General features: G+C 42.7%; 4 protein-coding genes across 5 annotated transcripts; 2 read left to right on the top strand and 2 right to left on the bottom strand.

Moving 5' to 3' along the window:
- Window positions 1-1,946: 1,946 nt before the first annotated feature.
- On the bottom strand, window positions 1,947-8,541 carry RB195_017281 (uncharacterized protein; the record flags this gene model as incomplete). 2 transcript variants are annotated; one of them, XM_064184213.1, is made up of 13 exons in its annotated part: window positions 1,947-2,291; window positions 2,441-2,563; window positions 2,673-2,750; window positions 2,912-3,018; window positions 3,629-3,733; window positions 3,802-3,860; window positions 4,601-4,758; window positions 4,903-4,991; window positions 5,090-5,264; window positions 5,387-5,479; window positions 5,540-5,631; window positions 8,233-8,383; window positions 8,446-8,541. In XM_064184213.1, 13 exons carry the CDS (start codon window positions 8,539-8,541, stop codon window positions 1,947-1,949), a joined length of 1,671 nt encoding a protein of 556 aa, XP_064040094.1. The 2 variants fall into 2 exon arrangements, with proteins under 2 accessions (XP_064040094.1, XP_064040095.1); XM_064184214.1 differs by lacking the exon at window positions 2,673-2,750 and having other exon boundaries at window positions 2,441-2,597; window positions 2,901-3,018.
- A 1,144-nt stretch (window positions 8,542-9,685) lies between these two features.
- RB195_017282 (uncharacterized protein) lies at window positions 9,686-9,964 on the top strand (the record flags this gene model as incomplete). Its single annotated transcript, XM_013442545.2, has 1 exon — window positions 9,686-9,964. One exon carries the CDS (start codon window positions 9,686-9,688, stop codon window positions 9,962-9,964), a length of 279 nt encoding a protein of 92 aa, XP_013297999.2.
- Window positions 9,965-10,176: 212 nt separating this feature from the next.
- Window positions 10,177-10,773, top strand: RB195_017283 (uncharacterized protein; the record flags this gene model as incomplete). Its single annotated transcript, XM_064184215.1, has 1 exon — window positions 10,177-10,773. The coding sequence occupies one exon, from the start codon at window positions 10,177-10,179 to the stop codon at window positions 10,771-10,773; it is 597 nt and encodes a 198-aa protein (XP_064040096.1).
- A 4,477-nt stretch (window positions 10,774-15,250) lies between these two features.
- Window positions 15,251-20,580, bottom strand: RB195_017284 (uncharacterized protein; the record flags this gene model as incomplete). Its single annotated transcript, XM_064184216.1, has 14 exons — window positions 15,251-15,339; window positions 15,421-15,479; window positions 15,608-15,765; window positions 15,874-15,962; window positions 16,076-16,151; window positions 16,225-16,317; window positions 16,375-16,466; window positions 17,765-17,981; window positions 18,043-18,171; window positions 18,900-19,011; window positions 19,123-19,202; window positions 19,274-19,390; window positions 20,306-20,434; window positions 20,485-20,580. 14 exons carry the CDS (start codon window positions 20,578-20,580, stop codon window positions 15,251-15,253), a joined length of 1,536 nt encoding a protein of 511 aa, XP_064040097.1.
- Window positions 20,581-27,443: the final 6,863 nt, after the last annotated feature.

The following is a 27,443-nucleotide window of genomic DNA, read 5'->3' on the forward strand; positions in this document are numbered from 1 at the left end:
AACGTCATTATTTGCTGTATCGCAAACCCGTACATGTTCAGACACCTTTGGCCTCTGACGGAGAAGCTGAGAAGAAGAAGCTCTGATGTTGCTTGCAAAGCAGCATCAATGCATTTTGTTTTACCTCAGTTGGAATACTGCTCTCAGATCTGGAGTCCCTACGCTAAAAGATACATTGCTGAGATTGAGAAAGTCCAAAAAACCTTCACGATGCTACTTTTCATTAGAACTGGTTATGAGTATCAAAACATACCCAATTACGCTGATCGATTGGATGAATTAGCCTTAAAACCTTTGTTCTATAGAAGAATAGTTTCAGATTTAATATTTTCCTCTCGAATCCTCCGAAATGAAACTAAACTCTCACCCAGTAAATACTGGGTGTTTAGACCTAGCAGTACCAGAACAGGGGGGTTTGGAATTTATAACAGAGACCATGGCAGAAAATTTCCACACTTCTCTTAATCGTTCTTCGTTCGTACCGCCAAATGGCCCCCTCTTCTTCCCCTACACGTGCTTATGGCCGAAAGCACCAGGATTTTTAAACGAAGGCTGAGTCAGGTTGATTTAGTTCGACTTTTTAACCTCGAAATTCCCTAATTTCTCTCTTCCCTTTTCAACTTTTCGCGATGGACAGTTCATCTCCTCATCTTCCTCAGTAGCCCGTATGGCATCCTAAGCGCCTACTCCCTGATTTCGATTTTCTAATCTTTCCTTCGATTTCGTCTTTATTTGTCCTTTTGGTGCCTTTGTTTCGCCTTCGGTGTTCTATTTTGCTTTACTATTTATGTAACTAGTAGCTCGATTGGTTCTTCCTTTCAACTTTGTGTTTTTCTTCTATTTGCTTCCGCTTTCCTAGCAGGGATCAGTCTAATGCGTTCTAACGCGTAGTTCCTTTGATTTTTGTTTGAACCTTCTCTGCTCTGTTGAAGTTCCCCTTTACTTCTTTATCTAGCCTATAACATCAGTGTTTCCCTTTCTACTCACCGGTTAAGCGGGGTGAGCCAGTATACCCGCTTGCCGAACTGTCGAGTTTATGTGCATTTTGAAATTACTAAATATTCCCTTGCTTTACTGTTCGCGTGACTTACCCCTGCTTATTCTCATTCTACTCCTCTTTTCTCGTTGCTTTATTTTCTATAGTTTATTTGTAATCATTCCTTGCCTCTTACTCTGGCCACGCCTTTGAGCGTAATAAATAAATAAAATAAAATAAAATAAATGGAGACGTTTGTGTAAGGCGAAGTGACATCGAAAGATTCAAGGATACAAGCGTCATCAAGGAGCGCTTTGCGGAGATGATCAGTGAACATGTTTCTATTCAAGAGATAAGCAGGAATCTGTTGGACATAGGCCTTAGTTCCGCTCCATCCCAAGCAGTATGACCCGTGCTTTCGCGCAAGATCGCAGACAGCTTCCAGTTGGCTTATGAAGGTCTGAGATTGAGAGCGAAAGAGAAACAGCAAGAAAGTGACCAAGAAAATTCGGCTAAACTTAATGCAAATACGGCAGTACAAAATTTCTCGTAACTATTTTCTGTTGCGTTCGTTGCGAAATCCCACGCGACCGATCTGAACTCGGGCCATGACGTTCAGAAATCTCATCCGTTTTGATTTTGAACTCTTGCATTGCGGGACGCTTGTACGTGGTTTCAGTGCTGCAGGCGTTGCTCCTACACATTCTTCAGCTTCCTTTGACTACCATACCTCTTCCTCCAGCTACTCATAAAATGCGTCCAATACGCACTCATCAGCTCATGTTAATGAGCAGCGATCGAATATGCTTATGAATTTTTCTTACGCAGAAAGCACCGGCCAAAAACATCCGGGCGAGGTGACTAGATCTTGTGAGAATCGACGGGGTGGAAGACAAATGGGTTCACAGGAAAACCCACACCACATATATTTCGTAAACAAACCTTTTCATCACAAATGGCGAGTTTATCGTCATTCATCTTCTGCACGTCCCTCATTCTGCTCTGGTTCTCTTACAGAGCAATCACGTGGAGTTAGTTCGTCGATAGTTGCCGATGTCATGTGGATCTCTCCTCTCATATAACAACACGGTCTTGCTGGCATTCCACTGTTTAAGAACCTTGCATTCCGACATTCCGGGTTAAGAGCGTTGCCAGAGTGTTCATGAGTACAGTTCAGGCGTTCTGGTCTTATTCTATCGGGACCGGGTGCCGTGCGATTTGTTACCGACATGATACCACGTCGTAATTCGGACGGGAGAATCTTTGGAATGACATGTCCGTCTTCCCTCAGAAGATGAGGAGGAAGTGGAGATCGCTGTAAAAGAGATCAGAGTAGACTTCGTAGATGACTTTCTCCATACCACTTCTCGATGCTATGGTTGCTCCATTTGAATTCCGAAGAGCGGCTATCCTTGTCTTGCAACTGGCAAAGTCTCGATGGGCACAGCGAGTGCTTTTTCCCACCTCTGCAGCTTCAGCCAACACTTCTGCTCTCCTCTCTTTGAGTGCTTCTTTTATCGCCTCTCTGCAAAGCTCTGCGAGCTCGGACGTGAGCACTTGGTTGACTTCGGCTTGTGCTGTTCCACGCTGTCCTCCCACAAAGCGGTAGCGCCAGGAAAGACTGGGTTACTGGAGTCATATAGGCTACCAAACGGAAATGGACCAGGATGACGATCTGCGCTTATACCGCACGTACGCTTGCATCGGAACCCTCCTTCATAAGCTGGACGTGGGAGTCACCAGCGGGTTCTATACGGGATCGGATCATTGCCTCCTGGAAAGATTTTTGTTAATCCGGAGAGAACAGAAAGCCGCGAAGTCTCAGAACTATCATTAACTGGTATTTGTCGTTAAGGTTTGTCCTCTTAGAGTGGACGAATGGAGCTTATCTGTCAGAAGCGACTCCAAACCGCCCCCGCTGCACCTCCCAGTCACTTGATTGCAGGCTTTTGGCCGGACCGACGTGTGGGATACAAGAATGTCATGGGTCAGTCCTGGCTCATCAGAAACAGGTAGTTGATTTTCTGGATCTATCCGCGTCTCTGGACAGCCAGAAGGTCGCTTTTGGTCCGTGGTAAGCCTCCTATCCGCCACATAGCCTCGCGACTAATCGACTGTGATTCCGACAGTGAGGGAGATTCGTAGACGTGTTGCATTGGTCCAATGAGGGCGTCCTGAGCAACCTGAGATTTCATCGCCTCTCATCCTCCATCAATACTTTGCACAGTAGGTTTCCCGTCTCAGATGTCGGTCGCCGTAGCGTCCGACATCTGAGACGGGAAACCTACTGTGCAAAGTATTGATGAAGGATTTATACTGAAGAAGCAGGAGTATTTTTTCTTTTAAGTAGCAGTCATACCTAGCTTAGCTTTCACAACACTTCGTCGCCAACCTATATAGATCAGGTAACCAACATTTTAGGTGGGGAGTTTCGACAGTAAAACTCTTTCTCGGTTAGGGAGGCAATACCAGAGGAAGTATGCTGTACTCGACACCCACAGTCACAGTACACTGTGAGCTTGCGAAAAAGTATACAGTATACAACCTCGCACGAAATGCTGTCTCTCAACACAATGGAAGGGAGAAATATAGTAAAGAATAATAACAAACTAAATTTATTTATTCTGTAAAAAAAAGCAAAGAGAAGACTACTAGTATCGTGTGATTCATGAGTTATGAATTCTTTAACTTTTATTGTAACTGTCTTCACTTGGGTATACTCTTCAAGCGCGTACTCACCCATTGCACGACCAAAACCTTAAAAACGGACAAATCATACCTTTAACGCGAGATCATTGGAAATATGAGGAAAGGCTTTCAATTACCTGAGTGCTTGTAGCCTCCAAATGGTGCCGTAGCGTCCAACACATGATAGCAATTCACCCTAGAATGTCGTTACCAATGCTCTTCTTTTGAAAGAAGCTGTTCTTCTTATTAATTTCAAATTTTTATCGTTTGATGGTCTTCTGCTTCAGAATATCGAATATAGGACATAGAAAGGAAATAGAAAACAGGCCAAGCAGCAGAAAGAAAATACTAAATCGTACACAAGTCGAAACAAGTAGGTTCGTTAACACAGTCAAGAAGTTTCTCGCATATATTCCAAAATGGCTCAGCCTCTTTTTTTCCTTTCTTTCCACGTTTTCTTCTCAGTTAAAGTTAATGAATGAGACATCCAAGATAATTTCTTCCACCGAAGTCAAGCTGGCAATTCATTTGATTATTTAAATTTTGAAAATGCAGCGCCTAATCAGCTGAACTATAGTTCGGTCAAAAAGACCCAAAGCGCGCTGAGGTTGCGTACGGACGTGCTGGAAGTGGCGCAACGGATAGGGCGATTGAGATCGAGGATAGGTGAAACTTCACCCTGACTGTGAAGCCAACAATGATGCTGCCTCTACGGAAATCGCTAACACGACCGCATAGGTTCATGCTTACTCAAAAATGCTTGCTCAAGTGCATCGAGATTCAGGCCGTTTTGATCCTACTATAATCGTTCTTCACTCAAACTATCTTGAACGGTCATGAAAATCTCGAAAAGATTACGTAAGATCAAACGAGAATCTTCCCACACAGAAAACATTCATTAAATAACTACTAACTTCACTTTGTGGATGCGCTCACCAAACGGTTCCTGCTCGGATATTGTTGGCTACATAAAGGGCTTTGTCAAGATCCTTGGTAACAACACCGGCTGCCAGTCCGTAGATAGTGTTGTTTGCGATGTCAACAAGATCTTCCATTGTATCGAAGCGCAATATGCTCATAACTGGACCGAATATCTGGAACAAGACGAATTTAAAAACCCAGATTGAGAGAAGAATAACCCAGCAACCGAGTCACACTAGTGAGCTCTATGTCAACACTTGTTGTGAACATGATCTCCAAATCTCTAAATAGAGAAAAAAATAAATAAAAATTTTGACCTCTTCCTGGGCCATCTTCATTTCGTCCTTCACGTTTGCGAAAATATTTGGCTCATAAAAAAAACCTTTGTCACCCCATCTCTTGCCACCTGCAACAGCAACGTTTGGATGATTGCAAGTAACTGTCAGATCGTCAGAACAAGATAGAAAGTGTGTCCAACCTTCAGAATAGATATCACTATCATACCAGTTACCAGCCGAGCACCCTCCTTCTTTCCAATATCCACATAACGCTCAACGGTGCAGTCAGACATAGTTTTTAGTAGTTCTTTTTTCAAATGTACTATGGCATGAGAAGCTAGGAAAGGCTCAAGGGTAGCATCAAGATAACTGATTAGACATTCCCATACGGAGCAAATGATCTGCACAGGAGCGCACTGTTATCGAAAGAAACATTCCCGAAAACTATCCGTAAACCTTATTGACGATAAGTGGTCCTTAACTACGCCGTAATATTAGTTCCTTAATTTGAAAGTCCACCTACCTGAGGGCCTTGTTCAGTCTTCAGATCAAAAGGATCATCAAGCACACGTTTCTCAGCCACTTCCTTGGATCTAGCGACAAACTCATCGTAGACCTGTATGTAGAGAGAAGGATGAGTTTATAAGCTTAAAGAAATGCAATTCGAAGTGTTCACCTTTCCCTCCACAAAGACACGAGTTCCACCGCAACAAAATTGTCCCTGATTGGTGTAATTGCCAATATGTGCCTGCTTAGCAGCAAAATCCACTAGAAATATTATCAGGCAACAAATCATCTAGCGAGAATGAACACATGAGCAGGTGCATGAAAATCCTGCGTAGAAGTTGAACTTTGGTCAACTACAACGTCTTATTTCAGTTGTTTGACTTGGAATTCAACAACCATTAACTGCTGAAAGACATTAAATTGACAGCCGTATTCTCACCTTTTCTATCACTCTACAGAAATAGCGTCTTGATGTAGTTGGGATCTGCATGTAGTTAGTCATTCGCCAGCACTTCCATTCGGGTAAAAAGAACATGAAAAAGCTCGGCACAAATTGCATAGGTTAGCGCGGTCGTGTGGCTGTGGGGTAAACGGTTGCGATCACTTGATTGATTCCTGCAGTCGGACAGTATAAACGAATACGGAGGAATTGGGACTACAGCGACAGATGGAGTGTTCGACTGTCTTCAACACGGTCAACGCAGTCGCTGTCGGCAGGCAACCATGTTCATCTGAAGGGAATATTTTAAGACTTTGCTGAACCGACAAGCGCTGTCTGTCCCTGAACTCGTGTACATCTAACGACCGACATACATCGCAGTCAGTGAAGAACCAGCGACGAAGTCTGATGTTCTGGTCTCTATCCAAAACATAAAGGATAGAAAATCCCGCGTGGATGATGAATTTAGTGGAGACATACTAAGACCTCTTATCCCGTTTGGGATCCGTGAAATGACGAAAACCATGCATTCAATATGGATTGACGAAACAATACGTGGCTCGCGGAGAGATGCTATCATAATTCCTCTCTACAAGAAGCCATCCTGCATGGAATCCAGGAATCACCAAAGAATCTCACTGTTGCGTGTACTGTACAAATTTCTGGAGTGGATAGTACTGGATCGGCTAATCAAACTTCGCAAAGAAAACAATCGTTACGAACAAGCCAGCTTTCGCCTTGTTCGATAGACCAGGTGTTTATTGTCAGAAGAATGATCGGATTGTGGCAGCGGTGTTTCAATCCATTGCAGTTAGCTTCGAAACCGCTTTTGACTCTTATCATGGGGACCGTCTCACAAATGCGCTGGGCGCCAATGGAATTCCAGGAAACTTCGTACGCTTAATTACGCAATTACGTAAAATTCGTACGCATGAATAGAAGAACACCCTGTAGTACGAACACCTGCCAGATGTACTACACCGTTAGAAGTGGAAACTGAATTGAGAAAAGGGGCAGTAACGGGACCTTTCCTGTTCAATATCGCCGTCGATTACATCATGTGAAGAACAGTTGAGCAGCGCTCGCTTCCTCTTCAGTGCTTTCCACCCACAGCAAGATAAACACGGTCTCGTTCTATGAGATCTGCCAACTTCTGCAGTAGAATACCCCTCTGCGCGGCATCCATACGGCGCCATGGAGATCAAAGTCGGAAAGCATCAGAAGCTGCCTGAAAGTATATATATATATATATATATATATATATATATATATATATATATATATATATATATATATATATATATATATATATATATAAAAGCCCAAAAAACTAAAGAGAGGTAAAACACGTCAAGAACGAGAATAGTTTCCTTCATTGGAACCATCATCGTTGACGGCCTTTAATGAGTTACGTGCATTGCATGACGCTGGTGGCATTTATAACTGGTTCAAACGACATAAAGCACGGTGCACTTCTGCAAGCGGTTGCGCTCGAGGCGGAGAGAGCGGTTGGAGTCCAGGTGGGACCATCTGCATCTGGGGAACAGCAGCAATGAGTGGTAGGAAGTCGCAAAGGTCCTCACTCGCAAAGGTCCTACGGCGCAGTCGCTTACACAACTGCGCCGTAGTTTATGTCGTTTTGACCTTTCTATAATTCAGGTAAGGCAGGTATGGTGTAGCGGTTAGAGGTTCCGCTTCCTGCACGTTCGATCGGAGGTTCGAATCCGCCCTAGTGCTCACCAAGTCTTTCATCCCTCTGGGGTCGATAAATTGGTACCAGACTTGTCTGGGAGGATAAAAGCACCGACTTGATCATCGGCTGGCGCTCGCAAGTCATTGTATAGGCCAACACGCGTTCCAAAGAACCTCAATGATTACGAATTCCAATAAAACGCGTTGGCGCACCCCAAGTGGATTGATACGCCAGTGACTTTCCTTTACTTTACTTTATAATTCAGGTATCTTATAGGGCTGTACGCGATAGGACCGCCCCTTAAAGGCATCACCCCAGGAATCTGAGGTGGTACGGATTCCAAGTGGAGTATTCGTATACGGGATCGTAGATTATGGAGAGGCGTGTGGTTCCGTCCATCTCTTGCTAATTGGCGTAAAAAACGGCCCGGAAGATGCGGCGTGTGCACACGGCTAGCGCGCTCCAGTCGAACTCGTTGTGGAAAATAGCGCGCCGGAACGCTCGAAGCCGTATCTTCCGGGCCGTTTTTTACGGCAGTTAGGAAGAAATGGGCGGGATCACCCGTTTAGCTAGATTCTAGATAAGCTTTAACTTTGGGCGCAACACTCTACGCTATATTGAATGAATCAAATGTAGCTAAAAATCAAATGTAAAAGCTAATCAAATGTGAATATACCTGTATTCGCCTATTACAGTCGATGTTTTTTTTTCACTAACCTATTAGACATACTTAAAACATCAAGTGGTCTGACCTTTACAGCTTTATCAACATCTGCCTTGTCACCTTCGGCGACTTTCGCAATCAAACTCTTGTCTACCGGATTGATCGTATCGTACGTCTTTTTGCTGACTGCGTCTACCCATTCGTTGTTAATGAACATCTAAACGAATGGGAACAATCCACCAAAAATCTACATAAAATGGATATTTTGAGAAGTTTGACCTTGGTATACTTCGGCTTGATATTTCTTATCGGTGGTGGTATTGAGCTTGCGGCTCGGATTTGGATCGCAGCACGAGACAAGCCAGTACGCAACATTTCCCTAAGGACAACATTCAGAAAGACTTTCCATGTTGGGTCACGTACTGTGCACGCGTCATAGTCAAAATGCGAAGCATATCTTTATACTTAGAAAGGAGGATCAGGAGTACTCGAAGCGTCAGTTTAAAGTTCATCGAAATGTTTAGATCCGAAGGCGAGAAAATGCAAGCATGATCTTTTGTCTATTCTATAGTCGCTCATAAATTATTCACATGTTTATTGATAAACTTATAAAGGGTTCTGTACCTTTCCAGCAAAAAATACAACATCGCTACTCCTTTTATGCTGATAAACAGAAAAAACACCAAAAAAAAATTAACTTTAGCACGTTCAAATGTTTCCAGTTGGTGTTGTAGCTGAAAGAACTCGATCTGAATAATGCTACATGAAATATTTGTTCTAGAAATTGCTTGACTACCACTAATAAGCATAATTAAGTTTTACTCTAATCTTCAAAGAGGTTTCGTAGAGATTTTAGGCTAAACTCCGAGTTTTCGTAGACGAGATGCATATTCTACTGCACTGGGGAAATTAATGCTGGTCCCAAATTCATCGATCACGTTATATAACCGTTCTCTCGAATTTTTCTTATAACAAAATTCTTTTCGTTCACATCAAAATAATTCGAGCACGTGGCGTTGGCAGATTATATTGTTACATTATTCGAGCCTATTAGTCCAGGTCGTCATCAGGTGTCGGATAGATGGCTAATGGCGGACCAAAAGCGACCTTGTGCTTGCCCAGAGACGCCAATGGATTCAGGGGATGGACTCCCTGTTTCTGTTGAGCCGGGACTGACTCATAACATCCTTGCATCCCGCACGTCCGCCCGGTCAAAAGCCTGCAATCAAGTGACTGGGAGGTGCAAGTTGTGGGAGGAAGTTTGGAGTCGCCTTCAACAAATAAGCTCCACATGTCCACACCGGGAGAACGGAAGGTTCCCGTGGGCAGGTTGCAAGCCTCTAGTCCCAAAAACTCATGGGACTAGAGACTTGCAACCTGCCCATGGGTTTTAAAATTTTACGCATGTCGCAGTAATAGAAAAGAGTCTTTTGATTCCGGAGAAAAGCCTGGTACGATAGCGCCAGGAAGGACGGGGTTGCAGGAGTCATATAGGCTACCGAAACGGAAAAGGATTAGGATGACGATATGTACTTACAACGCACGTACGCTTGCATCGGAAGCGGCTATCGAAGATCTGATGATGCAAGCTAAGAAGATCAAGTACGACGTCGGAGTCGTCGGACTGACCGAGACGAGACGTCATCCTCTCAACGCCGCATATAAAACTGGAGAGGAACTGTTCTTAGGAACATGCGACAGTAGAGGAGTTGGTGGAGTTGGCGTCGAGTATGGCAAAGAACATCGACTCTTTCGAACAACTTACCCGATTCGGACGTCTGCGGATGAGAAGATGTAGTCCATCAGCAGCTTTGAGTACCCGAAGAAGAAGAAGTCGAAGCTTTCTATATCGACCTGGAGAAGTTCTGCCAAAAAGATCATACCTTCTACAAGGTCATACTAGGCGATTTCAATGCTAAAGTTGGCCCAAGAAGAACGCCTGAAGAACTTCACGTCGGGACCCACGGCCTACAATGGAATGAAGAGGGGGAGAGGCTCTCCGAGTTCATCATGACTAAGACCATCCATGGAAACTCGCAATTCCAGAAGCCCTCTTCTCTACGCTGGACGTGGAAGTCACCCGGTGAAGGGTACCGTAATGAAATAGACCACATCATCGTTAATAAAAGGTTCTGCCTGACGGGCGTCGCTGTTGTACCAAAGTTCTATACGGGATTGGACCATCGCCTCCTCCGAGGAAGATTTTCTTTCACAAGGAGAGAAGAGAAAGCCTTCAAGTTCAGAGAGAGAAATCCCAGAACTATCATCAACTGGGATCTCTTCGCTACGCTAGCCGGCTTTTGGGAAGATTCCGCAATGGTCAACATCGACGAGGAATATGACCGGCTCGTTGAACACCTTCACGACGGCGCGATGAAGGCTGAAAGTTTTAAAACCACCAAGAGACGCTTGTCCCTTGAAACTCTTGAGCTGATACGCCAGCGTAGAGCAGCACAAGAACTCACGTCCGAGCTCGCAAGGCTTTGCAGAGAGGCGATAAAGAAGACCTCAAAGAGAGAAGAGCAGAAGTGTTTGTTGAAGCTGCAGAGGCGGGGTAAACCATCCGCTATGCCCGTCGAGATTTCTCCAGTCGCAAGACGAGGATAACTGCTCTCCGGACCCCGAAGAGAACAACCATTGCATCGAGAAGGGGGATGGAGAAAATCATCTACGATTTCTGCTCTGATCTATTCGACAGCCAGGTCCACTTGCCTAATCACCATGTGAGGGAAGACGGACATGTCATTCCAGAGGTTCTCCCGTCCTATGTACGACATGCTATCATGTCGGTAACAAATCGTACGGCACCCGTTCCCGATAGAATAAGACCAGAACACCTGAATAATCTTCCGCCAGTACTCATCAACACCCTGGCGAGGCTCTTTACACGTTACCTGTCGGAATGCAAGGTTCCTAAACAGTAGAATGCCAGCAAGACCGTGTTGTTATATAAGAGGAGAGATCCATATGACATCGGCAACTATCGCCAAATCTGCTTACTGTCCATGATCTTTAATATGAAATATTTTAATAAATAATAATTTAATATGAATGAAAAATCTTGGATGAAGTGCAGCCATGCGAGCAAGCAGGGTTTCGAAAATGATTCAGCACGATTGACTACATTCACACTGTTTCGAAGCTCATCCGAGGTATCACGAGGATACCGCTCTGCCTCACTTTCATCGACTTGAAGAAGGTCTTCGACTCAGTTGAGACGGAAGCGGTCGTGGAAGCCCTGTACAACCAAAACATTCCTACTCAGTACATAAAGGCACTTCGAGAGTTGTACAGTAACTTCACGACCGGAATTTCGCCATTCTACAAGAATATCATCATTGACGTGAAGAGGGAGTCCGACGGGGTGATAAAATCTCACCCAAGATATTCACAGCTACCCTCGTAAACGCAGTGCGAAAGTTGGAATGGGACGACATGGTAGTGAAGGTTGACAGTTCGGGCGACTGTGTTCCCGCGATATTAAGCCCACTACAGGGAGACCGCCGACAGGATGTTCAGATTTCTTCTCGAAGTCGCGGGGTAGAAACGCGTTCGTAAAGCATTTTGTGTTGATGTGGACGCAGAAGCGCATCCCCTTGGCAGAAAGTGGCCAGTTTTCCCTTTCGATTAAGGAAGCAGATGCTCTCTTTTCTCGACTTCTTCTCTTTCAAAACTTGTGGTTCTCACCTAGAAACAGCGCTGTGCTTACGATCAGTTGAGCATTCGATTCTCGTAGAAAACTATCGGAAAACGGATTAGATAGGCTCCACATTTGAGTAACAGATAGCACAGACAACAGTGTTCCTACATACATATCTGACTTATCGTTTCAGCTGTAGTTGAAGTTCCTTTACTTCACGCGAGGAAACAAAACATCACTGAACACGAAAAAAGTGTCAACAAAGAACAGTACAGGTTGGTCGAGCGTTTGCTCTGTTATAACTCATTTCCTTTTTGAAGTGATGACAATTCTAAAATAATGATATTTGTTTTTTTTGGTTTCTGCCAAAGAGTTTACCTTCAAGTAAATATAAATCGTATAGGTACAAAGGAATCTAAAGCATCCGCAAATTTTATAAGAGTGAACAGAAGATGAAACTGTTCACCTTCTGCAGAGCTAGGACTATTTATACACGGTGGACATAGGGCACGTGAGTTGTTGCAGGGAGGTAGTATATTTGTATATTCATGTCCTGAACAACTTCTCATCAGCTCTTAGAGAAAAACAAATATCATCGTCTTAGAACATCAACAACATTTTCTTCACCATTTTAAAAACGAATTGAGTTGTTTACATCTTTGTCGGTTAATACTGTGGTGTGGTCGCTGATGTTCTATTTGCTCGCATAAAGTGAAGGTACTCCAAATACAAATGAAAAGATAAGTTATATGTATGCAGGAATGTGTACTTCTGGGTTATCCGTTTCTCAAATATGGAAGCGACCTAATTCGTTTTCTATAGACGTTTGCGAGAATCGAATTTTCTAGAGATCACAAGCAAAGTGCTGTTTCTACGTAAAAATTACGAACTTTGATCAGAGAAGAAGTTAAGAAAAGTACACACTGTAGCTTTCCTAAGTCGGTAGGCTTGTTTCTGCAAAGTAAATAAGAGAAGTCGAAACGCAAGCTTACGCATAAGAACCTCGAACTCATTGCAAAACCTTCATGTCAGTAACATTTTGCTTCAAAATATTGAGTTGGCCATATTCCCATTCCAGGGTAAAATTCCAATTCTCGTAATCCTTAGGCTGCTGTTAGCTTCTATGCAAGGTCAAAAACATGTTGAAGTTTGTGGTTCCCGCGAATATCACAGTAACGTCACTGTACCCGAGATCGGTCAAGGGGCTTCCTGGTGGGGCTAAGATGATGACGGAAGGACACTGATCTACTGTTCTTCACATCAAGTCATCGGTGAAATTGAACAGAAGTAGTTCTGCTACTGCCTCTTGTCTCACTCCAGTTACTATTTTGGACAAGAGGAGATATTCCAGAAGTTTAGGCAGGCTTTTTGGAGTTCGCAGTTTCTCGTGTGTCGTAAAGTTATAGTCGGGTCAAAACGACGTGAAGCGCGGTGCATTTGTGTACGCGATCGAAACAACGGGGTGGAGATAGCAGCTTGAACCGAAGTAGGACCACCGCAAGCTGCGGCGATGGGTGGTGCCAGCAAGGGTTTCCAGTACGCTCCTAACCGCCACACCGCCTCTAGAAAAGCCGCGTACGCAATTGTACCGTGCTTCATGTCGTTTTGACCTTACTATATATACCTTGTGCGTTATTGGCTCTGTAGAAGTCAAACAATTTTCTCTCTTGTACACTTTCATGAGATCCCGTTTATTGCTAGAAAAATGAAGTTTTGCTCGGGAAACCAAACGAAAGTATGGACAACTCTCTATTTTGGAGTGTTACTCACTACGAACAGGTTTTGCACGTACATTAAGGTTCTTCTGTGTTACCTTGACTTTCGTCTTTGAACTGATATTTCTCTTTATCATTTAGCAGAGCTAGGCCAATTTTGTCACTCGACTAAGGAAGAACTACCCACCACCTCTTCTCAACTACTTCTCTAACAACACTTTGCCGTACTCAAACTCACGTAGGACCATCACTGAGGTCCTATCATTAGGGTCCCTTGAGGATTCGATTCTCGTAAAGGTCTTAAACCTTAGCGTAAAACGTGGTTGTGATATAATTACACGACGCATCATCGGAGAAGGTGTGCACTTCATTTCCCTCCACAATTTGCGGAAAAAGTCCCGAACATCTTTTTTCCGGTTTTTGTAGTTCTCCACTCTTTTTTTCTCGTATGCTCGAATAGGCTTGCGTAGTCGTAGTCCTCCATCAGTTTTATCTTTTGTTTTGCCCTAAGATGCCTCTGAATTCTTAATTTGTAGAAACCCAATTTCCGTCCCATTTTTTTTTGTTAAATTGTACATGATTAGCATTTATTTTAATCAGTGTCATAGTAAAATCTCGAAATCCGTCATAGAAGGCTAGCTTTGAACAGTTACACAAAAACTGGAGCAGAGGCCCATTTTGCAAACTGAAGTTCCTTAGGAGATGCCCTAAAGTCAAAAGAAACTTCTCAAAGATCGAGAGAGGGTTTCCCTCGTGTTACGATTACGAAAGGTAAAAGTCGCGCGTAATTACATGAGAAAAAATGGGTCAGAAACTAGATCCCTACAAACTAAGATCTTAGAGGACACTTTAGAGCAAAACGAATGATAAAAGTAACAAGAAAGAACTTCGCTAATATTATGTAGTTACTTTCATGCATTATTGTACGAAAAAAAAAATAATCACGAAAAACAATGAAAAGCAAAAAGAGGAGTCCAGGCAATTTCTTGCATACAGTGAAGTTAGTGCGCTTCCTCGACTGTTTGAAGCTGACTGTACATGTGTCACTATCAGTTGTACTTGGAGTTCCTTTAGTTAACGCGAGCAGAGAGAATATCAATGAACACATGACCAAGGAGTACCATACGGCGCTACATGTTGATCTGAGGACAGGTGATCTCGTATCCAAACGCCAGTGATTGTTGCTCCAGACTGATGTTCCTTACGTTGCACAATTACAAAATACTTTCGTGAAAGAAATTACGAATATATGTCACATACTTTCGCACATATGTCAGATAGTTATCAGAATAAGATAATGAATAAACCACTTTCATCTATATGTACGAGGGAATAAGAAAGCTGCAGGTACGCAACAATCTCTGTCCGCTCCTCTTATTATTGTAGTTGGTTACGAATTGCACTAATTGCCTGTAAAAGTATGTGACGAATGTTCTGAACAGCAAAAACAAAAGCATTTAAATGGTGATTTTGAATGAATGGCCCAAATCACCATACTACGTCTTGCAGCACATGAAGGAAAATAAATCACTTTCAGCGACTTCCAAAATTGGTGTATTATATTTATCTCAAGATTATTAAAAAAAAAAAAAACGAAGATGTACATATATTAGAATGAGAACAATGATCATGCAAGAAACAATAGTGATGTGTATTAGAATGGACACAAGAACCGGACAATGCTTTGCAATAACATAAACATGAACAATAATTTTCAACAACAAGCGATTTATGAATTCTTTTGTGGCACCTTGATTGTGACCGTCTTCACTTCTGTGTAAGCCTCGAGTCCATATTCACCAAGTTCACGACCAATGCCTTGAAAATAAACAACACATTTTTCACCACTACCGCTCTATGCACTTGAAAAGAACGTAAAATGTCTGTGTCACCAATCACCTGATTGCTTGTAACCTCCAAATGGTGCAGCCGCATCAAATACATCATAGCAGTTTACCCTTAAAAATCACTTTTAACACGTTTGTTTCCCTAATAAATTTTTCTGCCCTATAGAGAAAAAACAACAGACGTGTACCTCACTTTACTCACATCTTTACAAACTAATGATCACAGCTGAAACACCCACCAAACCGATCCCGCCCGGATATTATTGGCTACATAAAGAGCTTTCTCAATGTCCTTAGTAACGACTGCGGCCGCTAGTCCATAAATAGTGTTATTGGCAATATTAACAAGATCTTCCATCTTATCGAAACGGATCACGCTCATTACAGGACCGAATATCTGGAGGAAATTCTAGATTATAAAAAAAAGGGAAGTAGAAAACAAGGCCTCCTAGCCAGCTCTATATAATAATTTAGAAACAAGGAAAAATGAAAATTAATCGCCCACTTCCTCCTGAGCAATCGTCATTTCATCCTTTACATTGGCGAAGATGGTTGGCTCATAGAAAAATCCTTTATCGCCCCATTTCTTGCCACCTGCGGAGACAAGACAACTCAAGGTGAATCATTTCAAAACTATTAAATTCTCACTGCTATCATCATGATATAAAAGGAATGAAAAATGAAGGAATAATGTAACTATAATGCACCTGTCACTAGCTGAGCACCTTCCTTCTTACCAATATCCACATAACGCATGATGGTTTTCAACTGGGCTTCGTCTACCTAATACAGTAGAAAATATGAAAGCTGCACCACCCGACATATCTTCCAAGAGCGTGGAACGTTTAAGTTTCACCTGAGGCCCCTGGTCGGTCTTCAGATCAAAAGGATCGCCAAGCTTTCGTTTCTCAGCCAATGACTTGGATTTAGCGATAAATTCATCGTAGACCTGAACGTAATCATGAATATTCATGAACGGATATCTTCTGAGTTTCGAAACACTTACTTTTCCTTCCACAAATACGCGAGATCCCGCGCAGCAGCATTGTCCCTGGTTGAAGAAAAGACCGTGGTGCGCCTGCTCGGCAGCGAAATCCACTGAAAAGAAGTGATCATACGACAACTGACAACGCCTAAGTAAATTAGAGACGTCATAGACCTCAGTCAGTTGATCTATCTCAATCTAGTGACATCTGAGCCAGAAGAACATGAAAGTGAGCTCGTGTATAAAGTGTAGTTGCCAGGGAAGAGGGGGCGGAGGGAGGAGAAGGGAAACACTACCGCGCTCCTATTTCTGGAAGTAGAGAACTATGTTGGTCAGCACCCTAGAACCTGAGCCCTAGACTTTACGGATCTACAACATGTAGGCTAAAGCTACTAATCCTCTCCTCCTTTCCACAGCTGGGGCACGGTCGCTCCTTCCATAGAAACCAACGATCAGCCATTCGTCAAATTCTTCCTCGGACTCCGATGCAGTTCCGGCCATGTTATTCAGAGTGAAGTCAGAAAAGTCAGCATCATCAGTTAGCAACAGCCATTTTTGCCGTTTAGCAAATGAATGAAAGATTCCCGTTGGTTCTGGCATTATATACGATGATTTTTGAAAATATTTCGCAGCCAACATCCAACCAACAGGAAGCCATCACTAATTTTGAGCAATTTTTTACCTGCTAGACTTCCAGACAGGCTTAGGAAGCCATTACGACGAACACTGACAAAAAAGATAACAGATCAATAAACGAGTAAAAGGAGTGCTGCTAGTTAAGAAATTACTAAGGCAACGGTGTCACAAAACTTGAGCACATCATGGATGACAATGGCGAGGGAACGGAGAGACTGAAAAAGATGCTGGGATCAATGAACAGGAGACATCTATGTAACCCAGCCAACCCTGTTCAGTGGCTAAGATCTCACGAAATCTGCTTAGGCTGTCACTTACGATCACTTCGGGTTCCAGCTTCCTTTTTCCCCTTTGAGCTGGATGATGTTATAAGAGGCATGAGCATAATTATATTCACACATAAATACGCCACATACTACATATATATATATATATATATATATATATATATATATATACATATATATATATATATATATATGCACACACATAAATACGCCACATACTACATGTATCTATAAACGTATGCAAATTTTGACGTAAGAATAATATTTACTTCAGCAGAAAACGCGGTGCGATGTCTCCGCTGTGTCGAAGATGGTCTAAGAAAAAGACTCAATAGAAGAAATCAGAAACATTTGCATAAGCGTGGAGGAAGAACGAACAAAATGGATAGTAAGAGTTGCAATGGGAATGGCTGATTGCAAGATAGAGGTGCGCATGAGCCTGCTTGTTTTGAATGGGAGAAGGGGAGGTTAAATAGGGGCGGACTTACTATCAGCATCGGCGAAGACGATGTTCGGACTCTTGCCTCCCAGTTCGAGCGTAACTTTCTTGACATTACTTTGAGCTGCCGCTGTCATCACAATTCGTCCGATCTCAGTTGAGCCAGTAAATGCGACCTTGTCCACATCCATATGACTGGAAATAGCGTGGCCAGCAGTTGGTCCAAACCCAGGAACGATATTCACAACTCCAGCAGGAAAACCCGCCTAAAAAAAGTAAGCTAATAGGTTTTTCCGTAGAGTAAAACTCCTCAATTGTTAGACAAACCTCCTTGACAAGACTGGCTACGTGAAGAGCAGACAGAGGAGTTTGCTCAGCACACTTCATCACAACGGTATTGCCCATTGCTAGTGCAGGTCCGAGCTTCCAAGCTTGCATCAGGAGGGGGAAGTTCCACTGGAATTAATGAAACTCAATTGTATGGTGAAAGGTCTAACCTCGAGAAAGGCCTATGCGGATACAACTTTCTTTTCCTGTTTTAATGTAGCACGAAATATGAATCTATAGTCTGGTCAAAACGATATGAAGCTCGGTGTAATTGCGTGAGCGGTTGCGCTCAAAGCGGCGCGATGGAGACAGATGTTAGAATAGGGGTGAGACCATCGCCATCTCCAGCAATGAACGGTGGTAGCAGGGGTATTTACACCTTACTCCTCCATATCCTCACCGCTGCGTTCCACCGCACCGCTTCGAGCGCAACCGTTTATGCAACTGCAGTGTGCTTCATGTCGTTTTGACTCTTCTGCACACAATATTTGATATTTCAACATAAACGCTGATTTAGAATTTAATCCTCAATACCAGGAAAAGGTTTCAGGAAAGTTCACGAGTAAACTCAACAACCATTGCGTTATTTGCTCTTTACATTGGCAGCACTACTTCACAAGGAGAAAGAAGGCAGAATTCATCTAAAGTTGAAGCTTTAGGAACCTTAGCATCCAAAAGGGATCCGTTATTGATCACTTAGAAAGACAAGTTAGTTCAGAATGTTAGGGTTTACGACTATCTTTGTTGTAATTCTTGTATTGTTTTTCAATGTTACAGCAATCAAACCTCAACTGATCATATACACATTTCTACAATCTCCACCACCAAAAAGAGCAGAAAACGTTTAATAAATGTACCGGAATGATCTGTCCGCAAACTCCAACCGGTTCGTGCCTCGTGTAGGTGAAATAATCACCACTGATTGGAATCGTCTTTCCTTGATTTTTGTCCGCCCATCCAGCATAATACCTATATAATTATATGGTTATTTAGCAAGCTAAAGATCTGCAAATAAAGACAGACCGCTTCTCAGTATTCGAAAGAAAATCGAACATAACATAATCCTTTGCTCTTACTAACCTTAAACAGGCGATTGACAAAGGTAGGTCGGCCTGGTATGCAACACCATATGGTTTCCCATTGTCAAGAGCTTCCAGTGACTAAGTAACACAGTAATCTACTCAAACATGGAACATTTTTCGTTTATAGCAAGGAATAAGAGTTGACTCACGGCAAGGATAACACGGTCTCGTTCCATTAGATCAGCTAATTTCTGCAAAAGAATACCCCGCTGCGCAGCATCCATACGACGCCAAGGGGACCCAAGTCGGAAAGCATCGGAAGCTGCCTGGAAAATTATAGATATACAGAATCACGAAAAGTAGAGAAAGAATGGAGGCGGCGCGCGTAGGAATTGTTTCTGTTCAAATACTTCCCTTTGTTTGTTAGTTGAAATCTCAAACATTTTACATAACCGTGGATGTTACATTCTTTCCACCTTTAATGCGAATACTCTTAATTGGAAATTCGTTCAATTTCAGCAACAGGTTTTCAAAAGTTCCTTTAAAAACCACGCAGCTGCTGGTTTATAGAGCAAATTCGTTGTCATAAAAACAATTTAGAAAAAACAGTTATTCAGAAAGTAATCCGTAATTGTTCACACACTTCAGGCAAAACGACTTGAACCCTGGTGAATTACAAAAGAAATGGTACTGAGGTACTGTTACTCATTTCTGCGGTACGATTGGAGCTGGTGTGGGTCCCATTTCGAGCGCAACCACCTGCGCAAGTGCATCAGACTTCGAGCCGTTTAGACGCGACTGTAGAATAGTTTCATTGAGCCATCAATACTTCACTATTCCTCCAAGTTCTTATCTGATATCAATTCTAGATTCTGGATTTTCTTCGGATGGTTTCCTAAAACCAAAACAAAGTCGTGAACAACCGATCTCCTGCAGCGCATACTTCCACGCTGCCAGCCCAAGAATCGAGTTGTTGGTAACATCTTCTGCAATTGGCCAATTTAATGGGACCGCACATAATTTTTTGACTAACGACTCGATAAATCGGGGAGGACGAACTAAGCAGTTTTCTAGTCATCTGAATAAGTAAAGCACCGGAACAGCTGCTATGTTTGTACATATTTCATCAACAAAACGATTTTAAATACACATTCTTAGTCACCGCCGTGAGCTTAGACTATAACTAAGACCTTTGCAAACAATAAAAAGACGAAAGAGAAAAACGTCGATTGGTCTCTCACCTTCACAGCTTTGTCAACGTCTGGCTTATCAGCTTCTGCAACTTTTGTGATCAGAGTGTTGTCAGTTGGATTAAAGGTGTCAAACGTCTTTTTGCTAACAGCGTCCACCCATTCGTTGTTGATAAACAACTGAACAAATTGAATTGCTGTGCAATAGGTTTAATCGCTGAGACTTTCACCTTGGTGTACTTTGGTTTGATGTCCTTTATCCCTTCCGGAATTGAACTTGCAGCTCGAAGTTGGATCGCTGCACGGGAAAAGACGGATCGAAGCATCGTCGCCGACAGTAATATCAATAGAGATGAGACTGATCAAGATTTATTATGGTTATGAAGAAGACCATTGGGAAGAACAAAAACTAATAAGAGGTGAGGAAAGCGCGATGTTGCAGCAAACTACTTTTTGCACAGAAGGTATAGAAATACCATATTAATTAACTTCCAACTACTCCAATGAAAAAAAAATCGAAAGTGAATAGAGTGTCATAGAATGTGTCAGAGGATTGGCTTCTAAAATGTCTCCGTGCGCAACAATCATAACATGAATGATATTTGGAAATGTCCATCTGAATCGTCGATGCACTCGTATTTGTTTCTTTTTTTTTAATATGCATGCAGCTGCAAAACAGCACAAGGGACGAAAATAAGCAGTCATAATATCTTACACTTCATTACCATAGAAACAGTTATTGCTAGCTACACTGGACTGCAGAGATGATTAACGAGGTCCCATACTGGTCACAACCGCTGGTCCTACAGCGTTGCTTCGAGCGCAGCCGTTTACGCATTTGCACTGAGCTTCAGGTCGGGTTTTTGTCCGACTCTAACGTTTGATTGCAGGATTCTCACCATTGACTCATCCACTGATGGCTGATGTTTTAGCGTCGGAACATTATTCCTCTTTAGAGCCTCCAACGCTGTCATCTAATCCATTTCCATGACACAGAATAAGAATAAGTGGAAAAATCCTTTCTCAAAGGACGTATATGCGCAACAAAATCCCAGACATTTTGAGATTCTGAGGGAGTGCGAAAAGTCATACTTGTCTCTAACAGTCTTTTACACTAAACATTAATGCAAGTGCAATTCCTCAATCCAGTAAGTCTTCCTCTCTGAGCCTGATCGAAGAGCTAAGTGGATGACAAAAAGTAGCACACTATCAAACCCAGCAATACCGAGATTCAAACAAGATCGAACTTGGATTTGCTATAACGACTTTCATTTTCCCTTGTTCTTTGATACCAGGCAAACCTATCCTCGGTTCACAGATCAAATTCTCAAATAGTGTTCACATAGTCGTCACCTCAACAAGCTAATTCAAGCCATAACTACAGAATACCTAATACAGCATGAAAATAGTTTCAAGCATAGGTTCGTTATCGTCTGGATACAAAAGTAATTACCATGACCAGTGTTATTAGCACTGTATAAACAATGTGAAGCATTACAAATACACTAAAGAAAAACTGCACAAAACGTGAAAGAAAAAGTCCTGCACTGTGCGCATACAGAAGAGTTCCTCAGAAAATGTCGTCTAATAGATGAGAGTGCATCCAATGATCGAAAATTACAACTTCCAATCCCGAAGAAAAAATACGAATCAAGAAACGTCTAATCACTTAAAGGAAATAAACTAGTCCATTCATCTCTAAACTTAATCAAAATTCACTCGAGAGCTCAGGAAAAGACTTGCGATGCGTTGACATATTCAAGCAAATTATGCGTTCGCGTATGCTGTTGTAATGTCGTGCAAATTAGTAACGGTCTACGTCTGTCTGGACGAATGTATGTGTGTGAATATTACGAGATTCAATCGCTTTCATGGAGGCTAAGCTGGCCAGAAGTCCGAAAACATTGTCATATTTCAACGATTTCAGACTAATACGTAGACGCCAGATTGGAGGGAGCGCAAAAATTTTGAAAGTCCGACACTAGCCGGACGTTTTGACTGGTCAAATAATTCAAACATCAGTAACTCAGTAAGAAGAACATTGTTTCAACATCCGTCCAAGCCCAAACCCACACCTGTCCTACCGTAGGAAAGAAAACGTACAGTAGGGTCAACACGACATGAAGCACGATGCACTCGCGCAATCGGTTGCGCTCGAAGCGGCGTTGTGGAAACACCGATTGGAATCGAGGTGGAACCATCTCAAACTACAGCAGTGGATGGTGTTAGCAAAGATCCCATCACGGTAATAAGCGGTACGCTCCACCGCGCCATTTCGAGCGCAACCGTTTACAGGCAGCAAACCACGAATCTGAGGTGGTGCGGATTTCAGGTGGAATATGCGTATACGGTGTCGGGGATTATGGAGACGGGGGTAGTTCCGCTCATCTCTCCCTGCATCACTGCAGACAGCTGCCTCCAGAATGCCGTTTTGTACGACACCATCTATTGCAACGCTCCACCCCTTGCACCGCCTCCGCCCCGCGATTCGTCGAAAATCAATCCGGACTGCCCCGATAGGCTGTAAGGGACGCGACGCGGTGCAAGGGTGGCGCGCTGCAATAGGAGGCATCGTACAAAACAGCATTCAGGGGCCGGCTGATTGCAGTGATCCAGGAGAGATGAGCGGAACCACCCCGGTCTCCATAATCTACGATCCCGTATACGGATACTCCACCTGAAATCCGTACCACCCCAGATTCGTGGTATGCTGCCTTTACGCAAATGAAACGTGCTTTATTTCGTTTTGACCCTACTACGAATGGGTCCCGACCCGAAACCGAGAAACGTGAAGGAGCCTCACGTTGCTCACGACGACCATAAATGATTGCCTTCTCGAGGAGTGATAGGAAATATTTTTGGACTACCTGCTCAAGTTCCGATGGAACTCGAGAATCTATGAGAGTCACTTTCTCCGCCGTCTTCTTAACCCCATGATGCCTAGCTCCCTTGTCCCTTGTCGTAAAAGATCTGAAGCCTTTACTTATCCCACCATATCCAACAAAAATTGGAGATAGACGCCAGATTAAGCTTGACATTCCTCTTGTTGGTTTTCTTACCAACCTTGTTTATGTTAAACAAACAAAAATAAGAAGAAAAAGCAAACGGTCCTATGCTGACACATAAATAGGTAGACTAATGAAAGGAAACGACAAATGACTTCTATATCAATGCAGAAACCCAGAGCAAGCCGAAACCCATTTGCAGCATATTCAGTGCACCTGAGTCCACGCTAGTAACGGGATCTGTAAGTTCAAGGAAATTCTATAACATTTTGTGCGTATTTTACTCTTGGGTAATTTTAGATTTTTTTTTTCGAACTTGAAGAACACTTTCTGGAATAGGTAATAGAATGCAGAAGTTCAGTGATAAGACCAATTACTAAGTAGAAAGACAATATGTGAACCATAAAACCAGAAAAGACAGAAAATCTGCATAAGAGCAACAAAAACAAAAAAGGAATTGTATTCGTTCAAATGATCTCTCTATGATAAGGATCAAGCGCGAAATGATAACGACATCGAGAAAAAAACCGATAAGTTTGGCAATCAATGCGCCCAAGAATGACCAAGATTGAATGATCAGCATGTGCTTAGTGCGTTTGGACGAAATATTTCTGAGGAATCTCAACTTTACACGCTACGACAAAATCACTAAGGCACTTCAATAAGATACACATGTAATTCTTTAACTAAATGGCTCAGTTCCTACCAGCTAGCTGTAGTGCACCAGTCCGATCCACATATAACAGATAAAAAAAAAATCCAGGCTAAGGTATTCGGATATGTAGGAAATCATCTCTTGCGAATCTGTAGGAGCGTCAAAGCGAAATGAAGCTCAGCGTAACTGTGCAAGCGGCAGCGTTCGAAGCGGTGCAATAGAGCGCAGTCAATAGGATCGATGTGGGACCCCTTCTATCGCGATTGTAGGCTGTGGTCCGCGATGGTCCCACCTCCTAACAGCTACGCTCCATCGTACCGCTTCGAGCGCTGCCACTTACGCAACTTCATGTCGATTTGACCCGACCATACTTAGCATTCGCTCGTAATTCTTAATATGATAGCTGATAATTACAAATATACTAAAGGCATCGTATCATTAAATTCTGGAAATGCTTGGATCTCTCGTGAGAAATATAGAATTAAAGGTGTAGGTTGCGAGTACGAGCATGGCCACACTAAATTCCCCCTAATCTTCCCGAAAACAGCTTGGGAAACTTTTATAAACTCCTACGAGGTACGTTAGAAACCGTCACCTTTGCATACGTACCGCATCCACGAGCGATCGGTAGGAAATTAATTGGATCTCCTTGGCAACTTATCCAAGCAAAACTAATGGATAGACTGCTGAGGGAACCAAGGTGTGAACAAGCGCGTTCTAACGTACCTCACCGGGAACTGAGGCGGTTTCCCTAGACGATTAGGAGAAATAGCGCATGGCCATGCTCATATGGTAATCTGCACCCGAAACTCTTCATTGTCCGATCCAAACATCGAAAATTTCATGATACGCTGCCTTTGGAGGAGAAACTTCATAAGTGTGAACCATCACGAAACTGATAAGGACAGGAGAACCATGAACAAAACTTGATCTGAATAGAGAGTGTAATAAGTTTCCAATTTGGAGCAGTTTGTTCACTAGGAGTCTCGAGACCACAGATTGTTCCCAAACGTATTTTGTTTTAATTTTTGTATGTCTGGCATGAAATATGTGTCTAATGGGAAACAGTGAATCCCGCTAACAACTCCTAAGATATGTATGTTCTGCTTTTGCACAAATTTAATTTGTTTCAGAAAGTGTAAACCTATGCCTACTGACTCACTCTTTTTTATTACACCATGCTCATGCTTGTCCCAAAGTTTTTGCCGCTTCTAATGCCATTGTCTGTTCAATGTGACTTACAGTGCTAGTTGCTGCGCTTCGCTTGCTTTTTTTTCTTCTCTTTGCTCCTTACACTATTGCAATGCAAATTAATCAAGCAGTCTGTTAAGCTATTTACATTGATTCGCGTAAGCATAGATACATTTCTCAGCAACGCAATCATTCGAGGAGTACTCCCCTGGAGAAAAAGCATCCATTCTGAATGAATGCATCATCCCCGATTCATATGAGAGAGGCCGACAGACTCGCCACAGAACTTGAGCATAGTCTCTGGAGCACACAGTTCAGACCTAACATGTGGTAGAATTGCGCAAGCGATTGCGCCCGTGGTAGGACCCTTGCTATCACCGTTCGGACTGTGAAAAAGAAGGAGAGCCCCTCTGCCCCTTTCTTTATTCTATCGTACTATCGTTACCATTGACGCAATTGCACCATATGTCAGGTCTCTTCACCACAACGACATATCCCAGTGTGAAAACGATAAGTACCAAGCGTGTTGAGCAGCAGGGGACTTTTTCTCGTCTCCCAACTGAACCGAATAGATCAATACACTCAGTCCTTCTCTCGGATTCGATAAAATCTATTTAAACATGGGCGAGTATGGCGTAGCGGTGAGAAGTCCCATAGTTCAAAATGATCCGCAAACCCCAAAGTCTTTCATTCTCCCAGGTTCAGTAAATTCCTACCAGACTTGCCTAGCATAATTCTAAGCAAAGCGTAGTTACATATCCCTCTTGAACTCCATTCTAAAACACGCACACGTTAAAAAACCTGCAGTGATTCTGAATCAAAGTAGAACCCGTTGACATATCCCACAGGAATTGATACCACTTTGTCCTTGATTTTAGAGAATTGTGCAGATAATAGAGCAATGGAAGAAAAAATAGATTTGAAGCACTGCTGCAACAAAAGCATACATAAAGAAGCCGAACACCACGAGTTGAGGCGATAAACTGACGAAAAACCAGCTGACGGCACTAGTGCAAAGATCAAACAATCCGTTTCTCATCGTAAGTGATGAGCCGGTGATCATTTAAAAAAGCTTCCCAGTAATCGACAGTATCACTCCTGCCTATTTTCAGTTATTCTAAGAGATCAAGAGTGTTCAAAGAGCATAAAAAGTGTGGAATAGAATGTTGAGAGCAGCCTATATACAATTTGCACCGACAGCAATAAAAGCGGTCATAAATAAAATAGAACGCGCCAGCTTCACATTGCAATGACTAAACACACGCAGAAGAGATACTGTACAAATATCGATATGAGCAAATTTCAACTTCAATGTTACAGAATAGCATCGTATAGAGCAAAAGTTAAGGGTCAAGCAATAGGTTGACTCAGAGGCATCATAAATCCATTATGTTCACCTATCAAGATTATCGACAATGGTGCAGTGCTCGTAGCCGCGCAAGTCACCATCGGAGCCGATATTTGATCTGCATGGAAGGGTATTGCTCTTCTATTGCGACTGATCCTTGCTGTATCTCTCGTTTTTTTTTTGATATCCCATTACTGCTTATTTCTTAGCAGTCTGAACCTCTGGCTAATACCGGAGATCAAACTTGTGGCGCTCGCTTCGCTCGATTTCACTGATCAAAAGAAATTAAAAGTCGTGACATTTTCTGCAAAAATAAACTGTTACTCTTTTAGCTCCCTCCGTTCTTTCTCTAAAGAAATTTAAGCATTGATGGAATGGTGATTTCATAGTTTTCTTCCTAAAATTTCCAGCACTAGATTTCGAGAGTAATCAAACTTGATTTTAGATCTATATTCTTTTGATACCGTCACAACATGGAAACATTATTCGAATTATGAGTTTTTCTCTTCTTCTTCCTCAACAATTAGTACAGAATGATGTGTTGACATAAAATGACGTGAACATCATCTTCTCATTGATAAAGAGAAGGTTCTACGTCAGATCACGTAAACAGTCAACTAAATCGTAAGCTATGCTATACTCCCAACCTGAAGAACCAAACTTGCAGAGTAATACACATACGGAGGAGTACATAGGGGTGAAGTGCAACGCACACGTAGTATTCATAGCTATGAAACGGCTTATAACGTATCGTTCGCATCATGACTAATTCACTTGGCGCTACTGCACCGTGACGCACCAATTCAACGCCGTAGGAACCGTCTCATCCCATTTTACTGCCTTCTGATACAGGCGCAGCAACTCGACTCCGTTGGACCCGTCCCACATCATTTTATCACTCTGTGACGCCAGCGCTCCTATCTGACCCTGCTGGACCCATGTTTCAGTCCCATTCCGGAACTTTGTTATACTCACACATGTGGCAGAATA

Source organism: Necator americanus, chromosome II, assembly GCF_031761385.1.
Source record: "Necator americanus strain Aroian chromosome II, whole genome shotgun sequence".
Taxonomy (NCBI): domain Eukaryota; kingdom Metazoa; phylum Nematoda; class Chromadorea; order Rhabditida; family Ancylostomatidae; genus Necator; species Necator americanus.